At 26.5% G+C, this 14,516-nt stretch overlaps 1 protein-coding gene across 2 annotated transcripts in view; it reads left to right on the top strand.

Annotated features, from left to right (window-relative positions):
• The window catches only part of LOC129971459 (protocadherin Fat 4-like), a 246,097-nt gene that overhangs the window by 210,291 nt on the left and 21,290 nt on the right, over positions 1 to 14,516 (top strand). For both annotated transcript variants that reach the window (XM_056085239.1, XM_056085240.1), the window contains exons 52-58: positions 41 to 181; positions 3,238 to 3,340; positions 4,552 to 4,809; positions 5,830 to 5,978; positions 8,292 to 8,463; positions 9,917 to 10,057; positions 13,148 to 13,317. In XM_056085239.1, the coding sequence (XP_055941214.1) occupies positions 41 to 181; positions 3,238 to 3,340; positions 4,552 to 4,809; positions 5,830 to 5,978; positions 8,292 to 8,463; positions 9,917 to 10,057; positions 13,148 to 13,317 (1,134 nt within the window). The remainder of the gene's footprint in view (positions 1 to 40; positions 182 to 3,237; positions 3,341 to 4,551; positions 4,810 to 5,829; positions 5,979 to 8,291; positions 8,464 to 9,916; positions 10,058 to 13,147; positions 13,318 to 14,516) is intronic.

Below are 14,516 nucleotides of genomic sequence, written 5' to 3'. Positions count from 1 at the left end.
TTCAGGATTGATGTTGATAATTAATTTTTTTTCTTTACAGGCAACTGATTTTGGCGAACCTCAGCTTAATTCAACAGCCGATGTCATCGTTGAAGTTATTGATGTAAATGATGAGCCACCTCGATTTTACACAGATCCATATTTGGCTCATGTGCAAGAAAATCTGGATCCTGGACAAAAGGTTTGTGCACTTTTTCAAATTTTTTTTTTAAGTGAAAGCCAAATCTTTCAATTTAATTTTGGAAAAATAAAATATACTTTTGAAACAATAAACAAAAATATTAAATGTTATAAAAATATTAAATAGATAAATATTAAAGAGAACAGAAATATTAAATGCAATACATCATGCAAAAGTGACTCTCAATTTCTTTTTTTCTTTTTTTTTTTTTATAATCAGCCCTCTATGCAATGTTCTAAAACATGTTTCTTACAAAATAATTAATAAGCTTTGTTTGGTAAAAATAAAAAAGCAACCCCCAGACTTTTGCCCGATTCCTCCTATTCGAAATGAATCTTCTCTGCGGAAACCTGTTTCTATAACGCCGCCGTAAACATAGACATTTGGCTGGAAGAGTTCTCGTGGTGGACATTTAAGTTGTAAATTTTTGTTGGCGATAAGTCGCCAAATGTGACAATCTTTATCATTTTTGTAATAAAAACGAAAAATTTAAACCTCAAAAATAATAAATCGCTAATTTTCTGCCGTGCATTTTGTGGCTTCAGAAACCTCAAACCAAAACAACATCATGTTCTCACATGATAATAAACTGGATATTAGGTGAAATTACAATTTATCGAATAAATTCTATTAAATTCAATAATTTGTGGCATATATGAGCCTGTTGATCCCGACACGGTTTTTCAAACAATGAAATTGAACTAGACATGGATGTCCTCATTTCCTATTTTGTATAGAATTTCGAGCAATAGTCTGATCTTATGATAAAAATTTGAAAAAAATCCAATTTCACACTAATAAGACATAGCAAAATTAAATTTTGTATTGCAGTGGTTACTTAAATCTACTAGCTTCTTTTTTTATACAACAGATGGCGTTACCTTATTAACATCAAGATATATTTCCCAAGACCCTTCTGGGGGTTCATTATTAGATTGTATTTTAAGCGAGTGTCATATTTTTTCGTGTTCTTTGTTTTGTCTTGTGAATTGTGGAACTTGAAAAAATAATTAAATAACTGTTCCTGAATCCCGTCTATTATTTTCATTTATTTGTGAATTTATGAAGAAAAGGCAGAGGTTAAATGTTTCCTTTATAAGTAAAATGATAAAGACATTTTAAAATAATACAATTTCAAATTATATTAAATACAGATATATGACTTATATTCTTTTGAAGCATGGATCTCAATAACGAACAAGCATGAAGTTGCAAATTCATTTATTTTCTCTTTCTGATGAAATAAAATTTAATCTTAGAAAAATAAGCTCAGAAGAAAAAAAAAGCAATTGACAGGTTGCGAAATTCAATATCTATTTTTCAACCTTTGGAATTTCTTAATATCTTTCTCATAAAATTCCAGTCCTTTTCCATAAGAATGCAAATGTTTTTCATTTTTCCAGAGCTGTATTACAATTTAAGGAATTCAATTAAAATATCTCGAATACTTTATTTTTTCCTAAAGTAATTTTCCATGTTAATTTACTTAAAGGTTTTTTTCTTTTTCTTTTAATAAGAAATCTTAATATTTTTAGAATAAAATGGAAATTCGATTATTCTGTAGCTTATGTTAAGTGAAATTGTTGCTTTCTATTTTCAGCACTGAAGGCTGAAATATTAAATTCAAAAGACTTTATATTAAAAGTAAATTATAATATTGTTTGTCAAGAAGAATGTTAGAAATTATTGGTACCGATTTAAGATTAAAAAGACCTTTTATATACATTGAAAGTAATTTGTAATTTTATAATATTATGATAAAGCATTCTAAATTTTGACTTTCACAGATATTTGCTTGTTTTCGAATGGAAATTTTTGTTTATTCATTATTCTTAAATTGTTTTAAAAATGAATTATGTTAAAGATTAAAATTCTTATCGAATTTTTGTTAATAATGTAATTGTTATACTAATGTATTTTGTTAATACTAATGTATTTGTAATACATAATTCTATACCTGAAAAATAATTCTGAAATATGCACTATTGCTACAGGATTATTATAATATCATGGAATTTTTCCGAAAATTTTATATTTTCCCTTGTAATAACTTGCCTTTCTTCATAAGATCCATTTTTTCACTCATTGTACCTATCTTTATTTTAGGAAGAAATATATGCATAAAGCCCATTACTCTATGTTGTTCGAAATAGATTGCAGTATTTAATATACAATAATAAAATTCTGAATACATGAAATTATCAATTAATATCTTTCGGAATAAATAACATTATTACTACATGTAATTGTGAATACATGGAAGTATCACTTTTCGATCATAATAAATAAAAGGATTATTCAGTATGTTACAGAATAAGTGAAATAATATCTAGTATCATTTGAAAATAGAATTATCACTCGATTTCATGTAAATATTATTGAATATCAGTCATATGATTCGTTAGTTATTAACCGTTTAAAATTCCAATAAATGTTGCAAATTCGTTCAGAAAAAATCAATAAATATTGCAAATTCTTTCAGAAAAAAAATAAAGTCATTTTGTTTATGAATTATTAAGTCATGAATAAAGTCATGAATTTGTTTATCAATTATTATTGTAAGACGGATGATACTTGATTCTTGTCATTGGACTTTGATTTTCTATTATTCACCTTTAATATTTTAGGATTGTATTTGCAAGCTTACTAGGTTTTGAGTTGTATGCCTACTTTATGTTCAAAACACATATAATACGTTTTTTTAAACTAAATATTAAAAACTGAGATAGCAGTTATTAATTTCAGTTGGGAATCAAAAAGTTATCTTTTAAAGAATTTAATTGATGAATGCGAATCTGTAAAGCATTTTAAGCATCTAATTAGTTTTTTGATGATAAAAAAGCGTCGAAGATCAGCATTTTTCATCTAATTCTAATATGAATTTCTGTTTTATGTGAATTCCCAGCTATATAGAAATGATTCAATAGATATATATTTCAAAGAAATTTTCAAATAAAAAAAATCTGTAAATGTGTATCTGCAAAAAATTTTAAAAAATGAGGATGCAGAGTTCTAAAATGCAAATTAGATTGTTTATAAATGTGTTTCTTTTGCAGGTAACGCAAATTACAGCCTACGATTCTGATTCCGGTAACAATGGATTAGTGTTCTATAAATTGGGTGTTGGACACAATAACAAGTTTTACATTGACAGCAAAGGTAAATATATAATTTAAGTTTCTCTTTCCCAAATTATTTTATTATTATAAGAAACAAATACAAATAAAAGAGAATGTATTTAGATTTTAACAAGTGTAACTTCTGAAATCTGTATATTTAGAGTGTTATAAAAAATGAGGCATTTTATCAAAAATCACTTACTGATTTTATTTAAATTCAACAATATTAAAGTAAGCATGTAATATTTAAATGAATATGACTCGTAATGTTAATATAAATTAAAGAATAAAACAAGAGTATAAATAAAAGTAATAACTATTAACATCTACGCTTGTCATAACATTTTTAAGCTGGTTTTATTGCTACATTACATTTCTAAAAAAGATAGGTTTTCTAAAGCAGAGCTTAGCTCTAATTTTTGAAATTTTTACTTTTATGTGCACAAAATTTAGAGGAAATATTGCAGTCATCAAAAAGATTCGAGATTTTTACAAATGTTCATGCTTTAGATCTCCCTGAATCAGAAAAACACCATTTCGAGCTCAGGAACCTTTCTGAGTCCGTTGGCAGTATGTTTTTCACTTTAACTGTGAACTCTATAACTCAAAAACGGTTTGAGCTAGACAGTTGGAATTTGATATTTAAGAGTGAATTTATAAATTTCTATCAAATTTTGAACGAAATTCATTCATATCGAGTCTGTCTGTCTTGCTGTTCAAGTGCAAGTGAACTCTATAACTAGAAGACGCAAGGAGCTAGGTAGATACAATTTGATACACAAGTTTAGCATATAAAATATAGATATTTATCAAATTTTGAACCAAAAGTTCGATATGTTAATCTGTCAATATAACGATAGCTTTGTATCAAATTTTGATTATACATATTCTCGACAGATACAGTAAAAATGCTAGATTCGCTTCAAAGACCTATATTTCGTACTTATTGTTCACCAATACCATGCAAGGTATTCGCGGCCGTTCTCCTTATCTCCAATTTTAAGTGGAGGAAGGGAATAGGACCTTTATTGGAGGGTATGCGAGAAAGTTCCGGGAAGACAACTCTCTCTGATGGCTTTCGGAATATATATATATATATATATATATATATACACTTTAAACAAATCAGTTATTAGATCTTTAATGTAGTAATGTTTTTACAGTATTTAGATGCATGATAAGATATTGGTAGTAATCATGCCGGTTTAAGAACCATTTAATTTTAATTTTAATTTTTCCTTCTTCTTATAGATGGAACAGTATGGACTTTATCTACACTTGATTATGAAAAGCAAGCCTTTTATAACATGACTGTGATAGCTTATGATCAAGGTACACCTAGTCTGAGCTCCACCGCCAAGTTGTGGGTTACTGTGGCCGATACAAATGACGCTGTTCCTGAATTTTCAAAGGCAGTTTACACCTTGGAAGTTGCAGAAAGTCGCCAACCTGGCGATACTGTTTTCAAACTGGACGCCGGTAAAGGCGACTTCAAATATGCTTTGCTGAGTAAGTTTTTGGAATTTTTCTTTTAGTTTGCAACCTTTTCTACAAAATGAAACATCGTCAAAAAATAAATTATAAATAGTTTAAATAGCTTCTCTAATTAAAATAACCTGAAAATAATAATTTTTTCTTGTATATATGTCTGCATTGCAGATTTCGACCCTATTTAGAAAGTAGGTTCTTTCATTAATGAGAAATAATGCATTAAATGCTATTTAATTAGAATTTATTTTCGGTTTGGATAATTATGCTTATTGTAAATAATATTGTAATGTTAAATGATTAACTAAAATTTCATCTTGATTTAAAAGGTTTTATGATTTGTTGAAACGTCTACCATTAGCTTTGAATTCAATGCCTACGAAAACCGAAAAATAAAACATTTTTAATGCTTATTATCATAAATTATATTTATTATTCGTAATTGGATTACATTCAAAAAATAGTATTGCTTCAATTCTCACTGAACTTATAATGATAAAAGTCAGAATTGAATCATAATGTGAAGTTTCTGAATTCCAAACACCTGTAAATGAAAGAAAAATTAATTATATTAATGTTTTATTTCTTTCGAACGACTTTATTTCTTTCGATAATATACTTTATACAATCATTCAGCTTTCTGTAATTTGACCATCACAATTTAGTTAATATGACTCATTAAACAAGTGGAATTTAGTCTGATGTTATTTAATATGTTTTTCATGTAAAATATGCTATATTGTTCGTCACATTCGCGTCATTAAATAATGTTTTTTTATGAGTTAAAAGTAAAATAACTTATGAATTAATGATTTGGATTCATATTTTCTTCTGAAAAAATGAAAAACTGCTGTTAACTTGAAAAATTTCTATAAGACTATTGTAGAGTAATTATCGTGATTTATTTCTCTAGCAAGTATAGTTGATGCTTTTTAATAAAAAAAAATTAATATGTAATATAAATTTACTATGTTTTGAGATTTATGATGTATTCTTAATCCTAAAGAATTGTTGAAAATAATACATTCTTTATACTTTTAGATACTGATGAAATCGATGCCTTCGATGTCGATGCCAGCACAGGTGATATTCGTCTTGTAAAAGCCCTGGACAGCGTCCAACAGAGTCATTACAGATTGCTTGTAGAAGCCTCTGTTGACAGTGATCCACCGAAATCAGATACAGCAGAAGTGAGTAATAAGTGCAAAATAAATCATTTAAGTATGCTCCAAAGACCTGATTCACTAAAAAAAATCACCCTTTCGGGTCTAACCATTAAAAATATTCAGCATCTTTCAAAAATTTTATTCTTATTCTTGCTTATTATATCTTAAATTCTAAAATAAAAAACTAATTTACTTAGTTTTGGATTAATCTGAAGAATTGGCATGTAAATTTAGGTATTAAGTATTATATTTTATTGTACTTGAATGCTAGCATTTCTTTATGAGAATTATATCACTTTTTCGAAAACTATGCCACCAGTATTTCAACAGATTTGAGTCATTATTTTCTAATTGAGGGATTTTTCCTCTTTGATTATAGCTTTGAATATCCAACATCTCTTTTCAAGAAAGAGACTTTAGTGTAGAAACAAGAAATTGTTTTACACCTTTTCTAATAATCAGAATGTAAGATCAGAATATGGATTATTTGGACCTTTTTACTTTGGATTAATTTTATGGTATAATAAAATAAAAAAATGAATACTATCTATAAGGTGATCAGAATCCCTATCTATTAGCCCCTCCAGGGGAGTAATATCCTCATAGTTTACTTTTATACCATTTATATTGTCCATTAAAGAATGACCAAATCATTTGTCACTTTTAGTTTTATTTTGAAATTTTATACTTATTTGAAATGTTTTAACTTACCTTCAGATAACACATTAAAAATCCCTATGAAAATTGTTCTTCTTTAGACCTTTTCGATCTTTTCTTTTTAGATTTACTTCAGTAGTAGTGCAGATTTTATAAATCTTAATGGAAATATGAAAAGAATTTGAGTACCGACAGGGTTCAGTTATTAAAAAATTATAAAGTTTACGTTTTTTTCAAATGTTTTGATCCAATTATATTTTATATCATTCATTCAATTTATTAAATTTACTTTTTCCATCTATTTTTTTACTCTGAAGAATTTTCTTTCAATATTAAACATTTTTTTTTCAATGAAAAAAGGAAATGTTGGTCTAAAAGTTCGCTGGAAATTTTTTTATTTTCTTTGATAATTTTCAAGTAAAATTCCAGAAACACATTTGCTTCCTTAAAAATATATAAAGAGAAATATATATATATAAAAAATAAAACGAAATCTTCGCAAACATAAAAAAAAATTGTAATACTAGCTTCCAAAACCATTTTATGAAAATTGTCAAAACATTTTTTTTTTCACAAACTATTTTGAACAAAGTCGGAAATTCTTATTTTTAAATATTTTTTTTTTCGATAAAACTGTTTAATAATACGAATATTTGCAAAGGTTTACACTTAAAATTTTCTATTTGCTTTTTCTTTCAGAAAAAATGTAACTATGATCAAAGATTTCTTGTAATAACATTTCGTTATTACATTCAGTACTGTCAATTTTCTTCCAGAGTGCATATTTTTTAAAAAGAAAATATCTGTATAATTACATAAGAATGTAAAGAGAAAGAAATTTTTACTTCATTTTGCCTGTCATTCAAATTTTTAATAACTTTCATCTGAAAATAAATCCTGACTTATTATTTTTGAATCAATGGAAGAAATAAATGAAATGTTCTTTTAAACATGAAAAGGAGTTAAATGAATTTTTTTCAAATGTAATATTTTATTAGATTTTAAGAAATCGTTTCTTCAGAATATTTACTCATATCTTTTCTTAAAAGAAATGTGCATACCAGTTTTATTCTTAGGATTTAATAAAATGATCTAAATTCGTAAAAACTGTTATTACAGGAATAAACATATCTGTAAGTTAAATGACCATAATCAAGTTTTGCTACAGTTTTTATTGTTGTATATTTTTCTTTAAATTGTAAAAAAGGAAATTAATTAATTGATTCTGAACCATGTGGCATATTTCAACAAGAAATTTATGAAAATTCGCATTTGTTTTGTAGAATTAATTACTTTTCTTTATAAAAGTTCAAACGATAAATTTAATGCAAGCTTTACATTATAAAATGGATAAAATGTTTAAAAAAATTACATTTCGACTTCTGCTTTTCCAAGAATTTCTATTGGAATAAGTACGAGTGAATTTTTTTTTTCATATTTAATATATATTTCTTCTAAAGAAAGAAATTAATGGTCGGTTTATGTTAGCAAGTGTTATACATAATTTTTATCTGTGAAAATTTCGACAAGAGATATTTTTGTATTGTTGGGAAATTTTGTTTGATATGTAGAAAACACTTTTCTATTGAAAAATCTCTACATCTATGTAGGGATTTTCGATGTATAGATCTTTATATTAATTACTAAAATATCTCAAAATTCTTGTTCATTCCTTTCCAGGTGAATATTATTGTAGGTACCGGACACGGAGTCAGATTGTTCCCTAGTCGCTTGTATGAAGTCACTGTTTTCGAAAATCGATTGGCTCCACTTGTTGTGCTTGATTTGAATGCTACTGATGAAATTGCCCATAAACCCGTCCTTTATAGCATTGTTGGACATGATTACAATGGTAAGAATTTTAACCAAACAAATAAATAATTAAGAATAAAATACTTTTGAAATACTGATTATGTGATTTATTCATTCTACGCCATTTTTTAGGTAGGCTTATAAAAAATGTTGTTTATTATTTAAGATGAAACGATTGAAAGAGATTATTATTTAAGATAAAAAAAGAAAGATTTAGTTTTCTTTTGCTTTGTGTATAATGAAGCTATACTTTTGATGGGTAAATAAATAATAGCCTTTTACTAACAGAGTAATAACACGTAATGTCAAAATATTTGGAATGATAATTTCAAGACATCTTGGATTCCGGAGCATTTCTTGTATGTTTGTGATTTTCAATCGCACAAGTAATAATATAATTTCAAAAAAAATTGCTTTGAATTTTTATTTGAAAACTGATGTTAAAACAAGGAGAAAAACAAACAAACCTAGTTTTAAATATCAAAAAAGCATTGCTTTACAATGTGATAAAACTGAAAACTGTTTTATAATCATCTTAATAATTCAAAACAATCGTCTGTTTTTAATTATACAGAGGACATAAAGAGGTCACCATGTCTAATAGCTTTTTATTATTTCCTGTAGTACTTTTAGGATTTGCAATCACCATTTATGTACTGAAATATTTTAAATATCGATAAAATATTTATTCCCATTGTTTAATGAAGAATATTAATGAATGAAAAATAAAAATCTTATTAAAATGACTTGAATAAAATCGCTCTTACTCCATCTGAAAACACTTATACTTAATAAAGATCTTAATTTTAAAAAATGAGTTTAATTTTTAATTATTGTATATCAGCTTAATAGTTATAAAATATGAAATTATATAAAGAATTTTTTATTAAAAAATGTTATACATTATCATAAATATTAGATAAAAAGTATCATTATAAAAATCTGTATAAATATAAATATAGGAACGTTATTGAAATATATTTTGATAATTCCAAACGTAGATATGTGGAATGCTTAATTTTGATATTTAATTTGTTTTATTACCAACACTGCTAGTTTCACAATTCATAATTTTAGAACATAAATGATTTTTACTTGTAAATTAAATTTTTAACGAAATAACGCTTGAAATTTATTCCAGCTTTTTAAAACAATTAGCTGCGATAAATATTTACGACTATTTGCTCAAAAAAATCCAAAAAGAAACATTTTGTAAACAATCGTTATCGCTATATATATATATATTCCAAAACTTTTCCTCCCTTTTGTTATTTCTCAATATTTCATACGGTCTGTTTCATTGTTGTCAGATTCTTTTTACAGACATTGCCATATCTCAAAACTGAAAGAGTATCATATTGGAAAGCAAGATTTCGTATGAAATCGAAACAAAATATCTATTGAAAAGAAATTCAAATCTTTGGGCATAAAAGCACTCTTTCAATATGTTTTTCTTCCATCTCATTCTTATGATATCCATTTCTTCCTCACAGGTCTCTTTGTGATGGAAGCCGACACCGGACGTCTAACTGTGACTGCCAGCCTGGATAGGGAAAAAAGAGATAGATATTCCCTAAAAGTTCGAGCCGAGAACGTGGGGCGTCATAGATTCGGCAGGGAGATAAGTAGATCCGGTAAGTTTTATCCTTTTTTTTTTGTTTTTTGCCGCCATTGTTGTTCGTGGACTCTTTTGGATATTTTGCAGAAGAATATTTGTTAGAAAGTTGAATGGAGACATATAGGGGGAAAAATAAGTTAAAGTATATAATAAAACTGACTGTATAGTTGTTTTTGTTATGGCTAGTCAACTTTTTTTCAAGATCTACCATTCATACATTCCGTTCATGCATACACAAAAAAATTCTTTAAGAACTTGTAAAATATCATCTAGTAAATGTAATACCAAAAGGCGATTTTCTGTTTATGTTAAATATAATTAAGGATTTAAAATACATTAATTGCATTATATATTCTTTTAAAAAACTATTAAGCTGGGAAAAAATGTATAAATTTACAGTGGAAATAATCTATATTTCCCATTTGTTTGAGTTTATTATGATTCACTAATTTTAAATAATTAGCATTTATTATTTTATGGGTTATATTTTTAGAATAGTATGTAGTATTTTAAATTCTGGGTAACTTTACATTAAATCTTACATCTTAACTTTATAAACGATATATTTACTCTTCAAATATATATTTAAAAAAACTATTAGGCAGTCGGAAAATATACAAATTTACAGTTGAAATAATATATATTTTCGATTTGTTTGAATTTATTATGTTTCATTATGATTGTTGATTTGCTGTGATTTGAATTTATTATTATTATTTTAAATAATTGGGTGTTTATTATTTTATGGATTATATTTTTAGAAAGGTATGTAGTATTTTAAATTCTGGGCAACTTTACATTATTTCTTACATCTTAATTATATAAACGATATATTTATTTTCCAAATATATGTTTAAAAAACTACTAGGCAGTCACAAAATATACAAACATACAGTGGAAGTAATTATATTATTCATTCGTTTGAATTTATTATGATTGACTGGTTTTAAATAACTAGGTATATATAATTTTATGGGTTATATTTTTAGAATGGTATGTGGTATTTTAAATTCTGGGTAGATTTATATTACTTCTTACGTCCTAACTTTATAAACGATATATTTACTTTCCAAATATATATTTAAAAAAAACTACTAGGTAATCACAAAATATTCGAATATACAGTGGTAATAATATATATTTTCCATTCGTTTGAATTTATTATGATTCACTGGTTTTAAATAACTAGGTATTTATTATTTCATGGGTTATATTTTTTGAATGGTATGTAGTATTTTAAATTCTAGGTAACTTTACATTACTTTTTATATCTTAACTTTATAAATAATATATTCAGTCACCAAATCAAAACCAAATTTCAAATCCAAAGTTAAGTTTACACTTTCGAATATTTTATAACTTTTCCTTTTAATATTACTTTTTTCCTAAAGGCAACTTTATATCATGAACATAGTATCAATTCCAAGTCTAAAAATTGCAACAAAAGATCGATATTCCGGACACAAAATGCCTCTTTTCTACCTTAATCTTATCTCAATTCGAATCGCCAAAGGAATGAAACATTTGCAGCACGTTTTGTTTCCCTCAACGTACTTCGTAATAGAGATCTCTATCCTCTTCTGCACTTGGCCTTTATCATTTTTCTATTTTCTCCATTCACGGGATGCGCGTTTCATGGAATTCGATTTCACCTTTGCATTCCCTTTTCCAAACAATAGAGCCATGGAAGGCCTGCGAAATGAAGGAATACCGGAATGCCTTCTTTTCCGCAAAACCTTATTCTCCTGCATCGGTGGCTTTTGAAGTTATGGAAAAATGTTCAGAAATACCTTTGCTGTAGTTTAATAGTAGTGAGAACCATAAAAAGAACTAAATTTTATTCTATTAGAAAACACATTTCTGAATGCTTATTTTTAAATATTCTTTGCTGATTTTCAATATTTATATAAAAGAATTATTTGTATTTTCATTTGTAATAGCAAATGGAAAACATGTGATCATGAACAAATATGCTGTGATGAATATCTATGCTTATTCAAAGAAAATCTATCTATATTTTTTAACTTTAATATCTCTTTGGCTTATTATGAGCTTATTTGAGATTCTATTTTATTATTTTAGGGGAAAAAAACCTCAAACTCATTTCATTTCATTTATTTAAAAGCTTATCTTTCCACATTTATAACTTTTTCATTCAGTACAATATTACTAATATAAAAATTTTCTATGACTCTTTTTTCTAGATTTAACTGAAAACATTTAAATGCAATGTAAGAGAATTTTGATTGATTATGATATTTATTATAAAAAATCTTCCATGAAAGGAATAAATACTTCAAGAGAAGAAAAAAAACTTATATTTTTAATATTAAAGTTATTGAATCATCACGGAGTTAATGCAAATTTCCTATGATGCCTGCAATGTAAAAGACGTAAGAATTTTTCATTATCTCCGAGACACTTATATTAGAAAATTTAGTTGCTGGTTGAATCCTTCAGGTTCTGTCGATATTTTTTCAAAGTCTCATTGTATGGGATTATATAGTATATTGGTTGTTGAGCCATTTTTCTAAATTTCCTTTATGCTTGTCTTGATTTTTTTTTCAAAGTGTCAAGCTGACATTTAATTATTTCATCTTTATTATAGAATCATTTTTTTTCTCAAACCTCCTTTAACATACATCTCTTGTTTCTCTATCAATTAACAGATGGCGAGAGAATATCAAATAGAGTTTCACAATGAGGATGTTTTAGTTAGAGGGCGCTAACTTTAATAGCGATGTTTATTTAAATAAACTGATTTTATTTAGGGCAAAGGGTATTTCTTTTGTTTTTTTTATATCAAACTGAGGTACGTTTTGAAAACTCACGTGGAGAAGACCCTTGGCGAGATCTCAAAGTCTGATTCATAATAATTTTTATTGTCATTTCTTTTTATTTTTCCATGATTTGAATATTGGTGTTTTCAATAACATGGTTGAATTACATTCTCATACACATCCACATGTTCACTGATGTGAAATCTTAATAATTTCAAGTGCAGAGGTATGCTGTGGCGATACATTCAATGTCAATCAGAGGTCAAATTTTATCCTAAAACTGTGGATTATGAAGATATTTAAATGTCCATACTTCTATTTTTCAGGTCCAATCCGATCTACAGACAGTTACCATCTGGCCTTTGACGAAGCACTTGTCGTGATTGAAGTAGGAGATGAAAACGATAATGCCCCTGTCTTCGAGGTACAAGGTCGACCGATAGTGGCGGCCGTTCCCTTGGAAGCTTCCTTTGGATATCAAGTTTTAAGAATAACGGTAAGTACTTTATAAGTTTATAATCTTTCTTCATAGTAATGATTATGTGGACACGCTGATTAGAAACGCTATTTGGAGTAATTTAGAGAAAAAGAAGTGGTTGTAAGAAGGCCAGATCTTGTTAATTTGCATTCTCAAGATGGATAAATGAATGACAGAAGAGTAAAATAGGAAGTAAAAAAAATTTTGAAATGAAAATTTTTTTACTTTAAAATCATTATCCATATTTTAATATATTTACTTTTTTCATATTCGTGATAACTGTTAGTTTCTGTTGTACTTCTATGTTATCGTAGCATTCATAATTAAACTCTTATTTGGCACAGTTGCTCAAATGCAACGCGTTTTCATTACCTCTTATGGGATATCTATTGCACTAAATGCTTTACATGAGTATTATAAGCAAGTCTTTGTAACACAGATGTTACAAATAATGTAACATCTGTCTCATAATGCATAATAGTTAAAATGAATTAATCAAGACAATTTTCTCTATTAATGAATGAATTAATGTATAATAAAGAATTCCAAAAGCTTAATTATATTAAGTGTGTGTTTTTTTCAATTTTTTAATGTAATTTTTCCACATTTATCCATTAGAATGTTAATTTTCTGATTATTCTGATTCAGTTGTTATAAATGAATAATTAATTGTTACAATTTATTAAACAATTGAATTGATAATCTCCATTACCTTAGCCTCCCCCTTTTGGAACTTTATATTATTAATTTTCACACATGTTGAAATGAAAACTCCTGATATTGAGCATTTTCTATGCATTTATTTTTATCATTTTTATAAACATCATTATTGAAAATATTAAGGTGCAAACCGAAATAGTTCTCAGGTATTTTTGGAATGGAACATTAATCTAATTAATATTAACTGTTGGAAATGTTTAAGGGAAATTATTTACAATTTAAGCGTAATATTCTAGTAAAATTACTTTGTTTTCACATTTTTTTAAAATCGAGAATGCATAAAATAAATAATTTTTTGTTGATATGACTGTTGTTCAAAATACTATAATTTTTAATATAAACTTTTGAAGTAATATCAAAATAAACATATAGAAGAAACTAGGTCAAACCTGAGCTATACAACCATTTAAAACACGTTTAATCAAAAATCACTTCTGTTGCGTCTTTTACTAATTTGATTTAATCAACATTTCTTGATTAATCTGAAATCATAGATG

This window comes from Argiope bruennichi, chromosome 6, assembly GCF_947563725.1.
Source record: "Argiope bruennichi chromosome 6, qqArgBrue1.1, whole genome shotgun sequence".
Lineage (NCBI taxonomy): Eukaryota > Metazoa > Arthropoda > Arachnida > Araneae > Araneidae > Argiope > Argiope bruennichi.
Note: the sequence above shows the minus strand (reverse complement) of the source record. Positions and strands in the feature narration are given on the sequence as shown.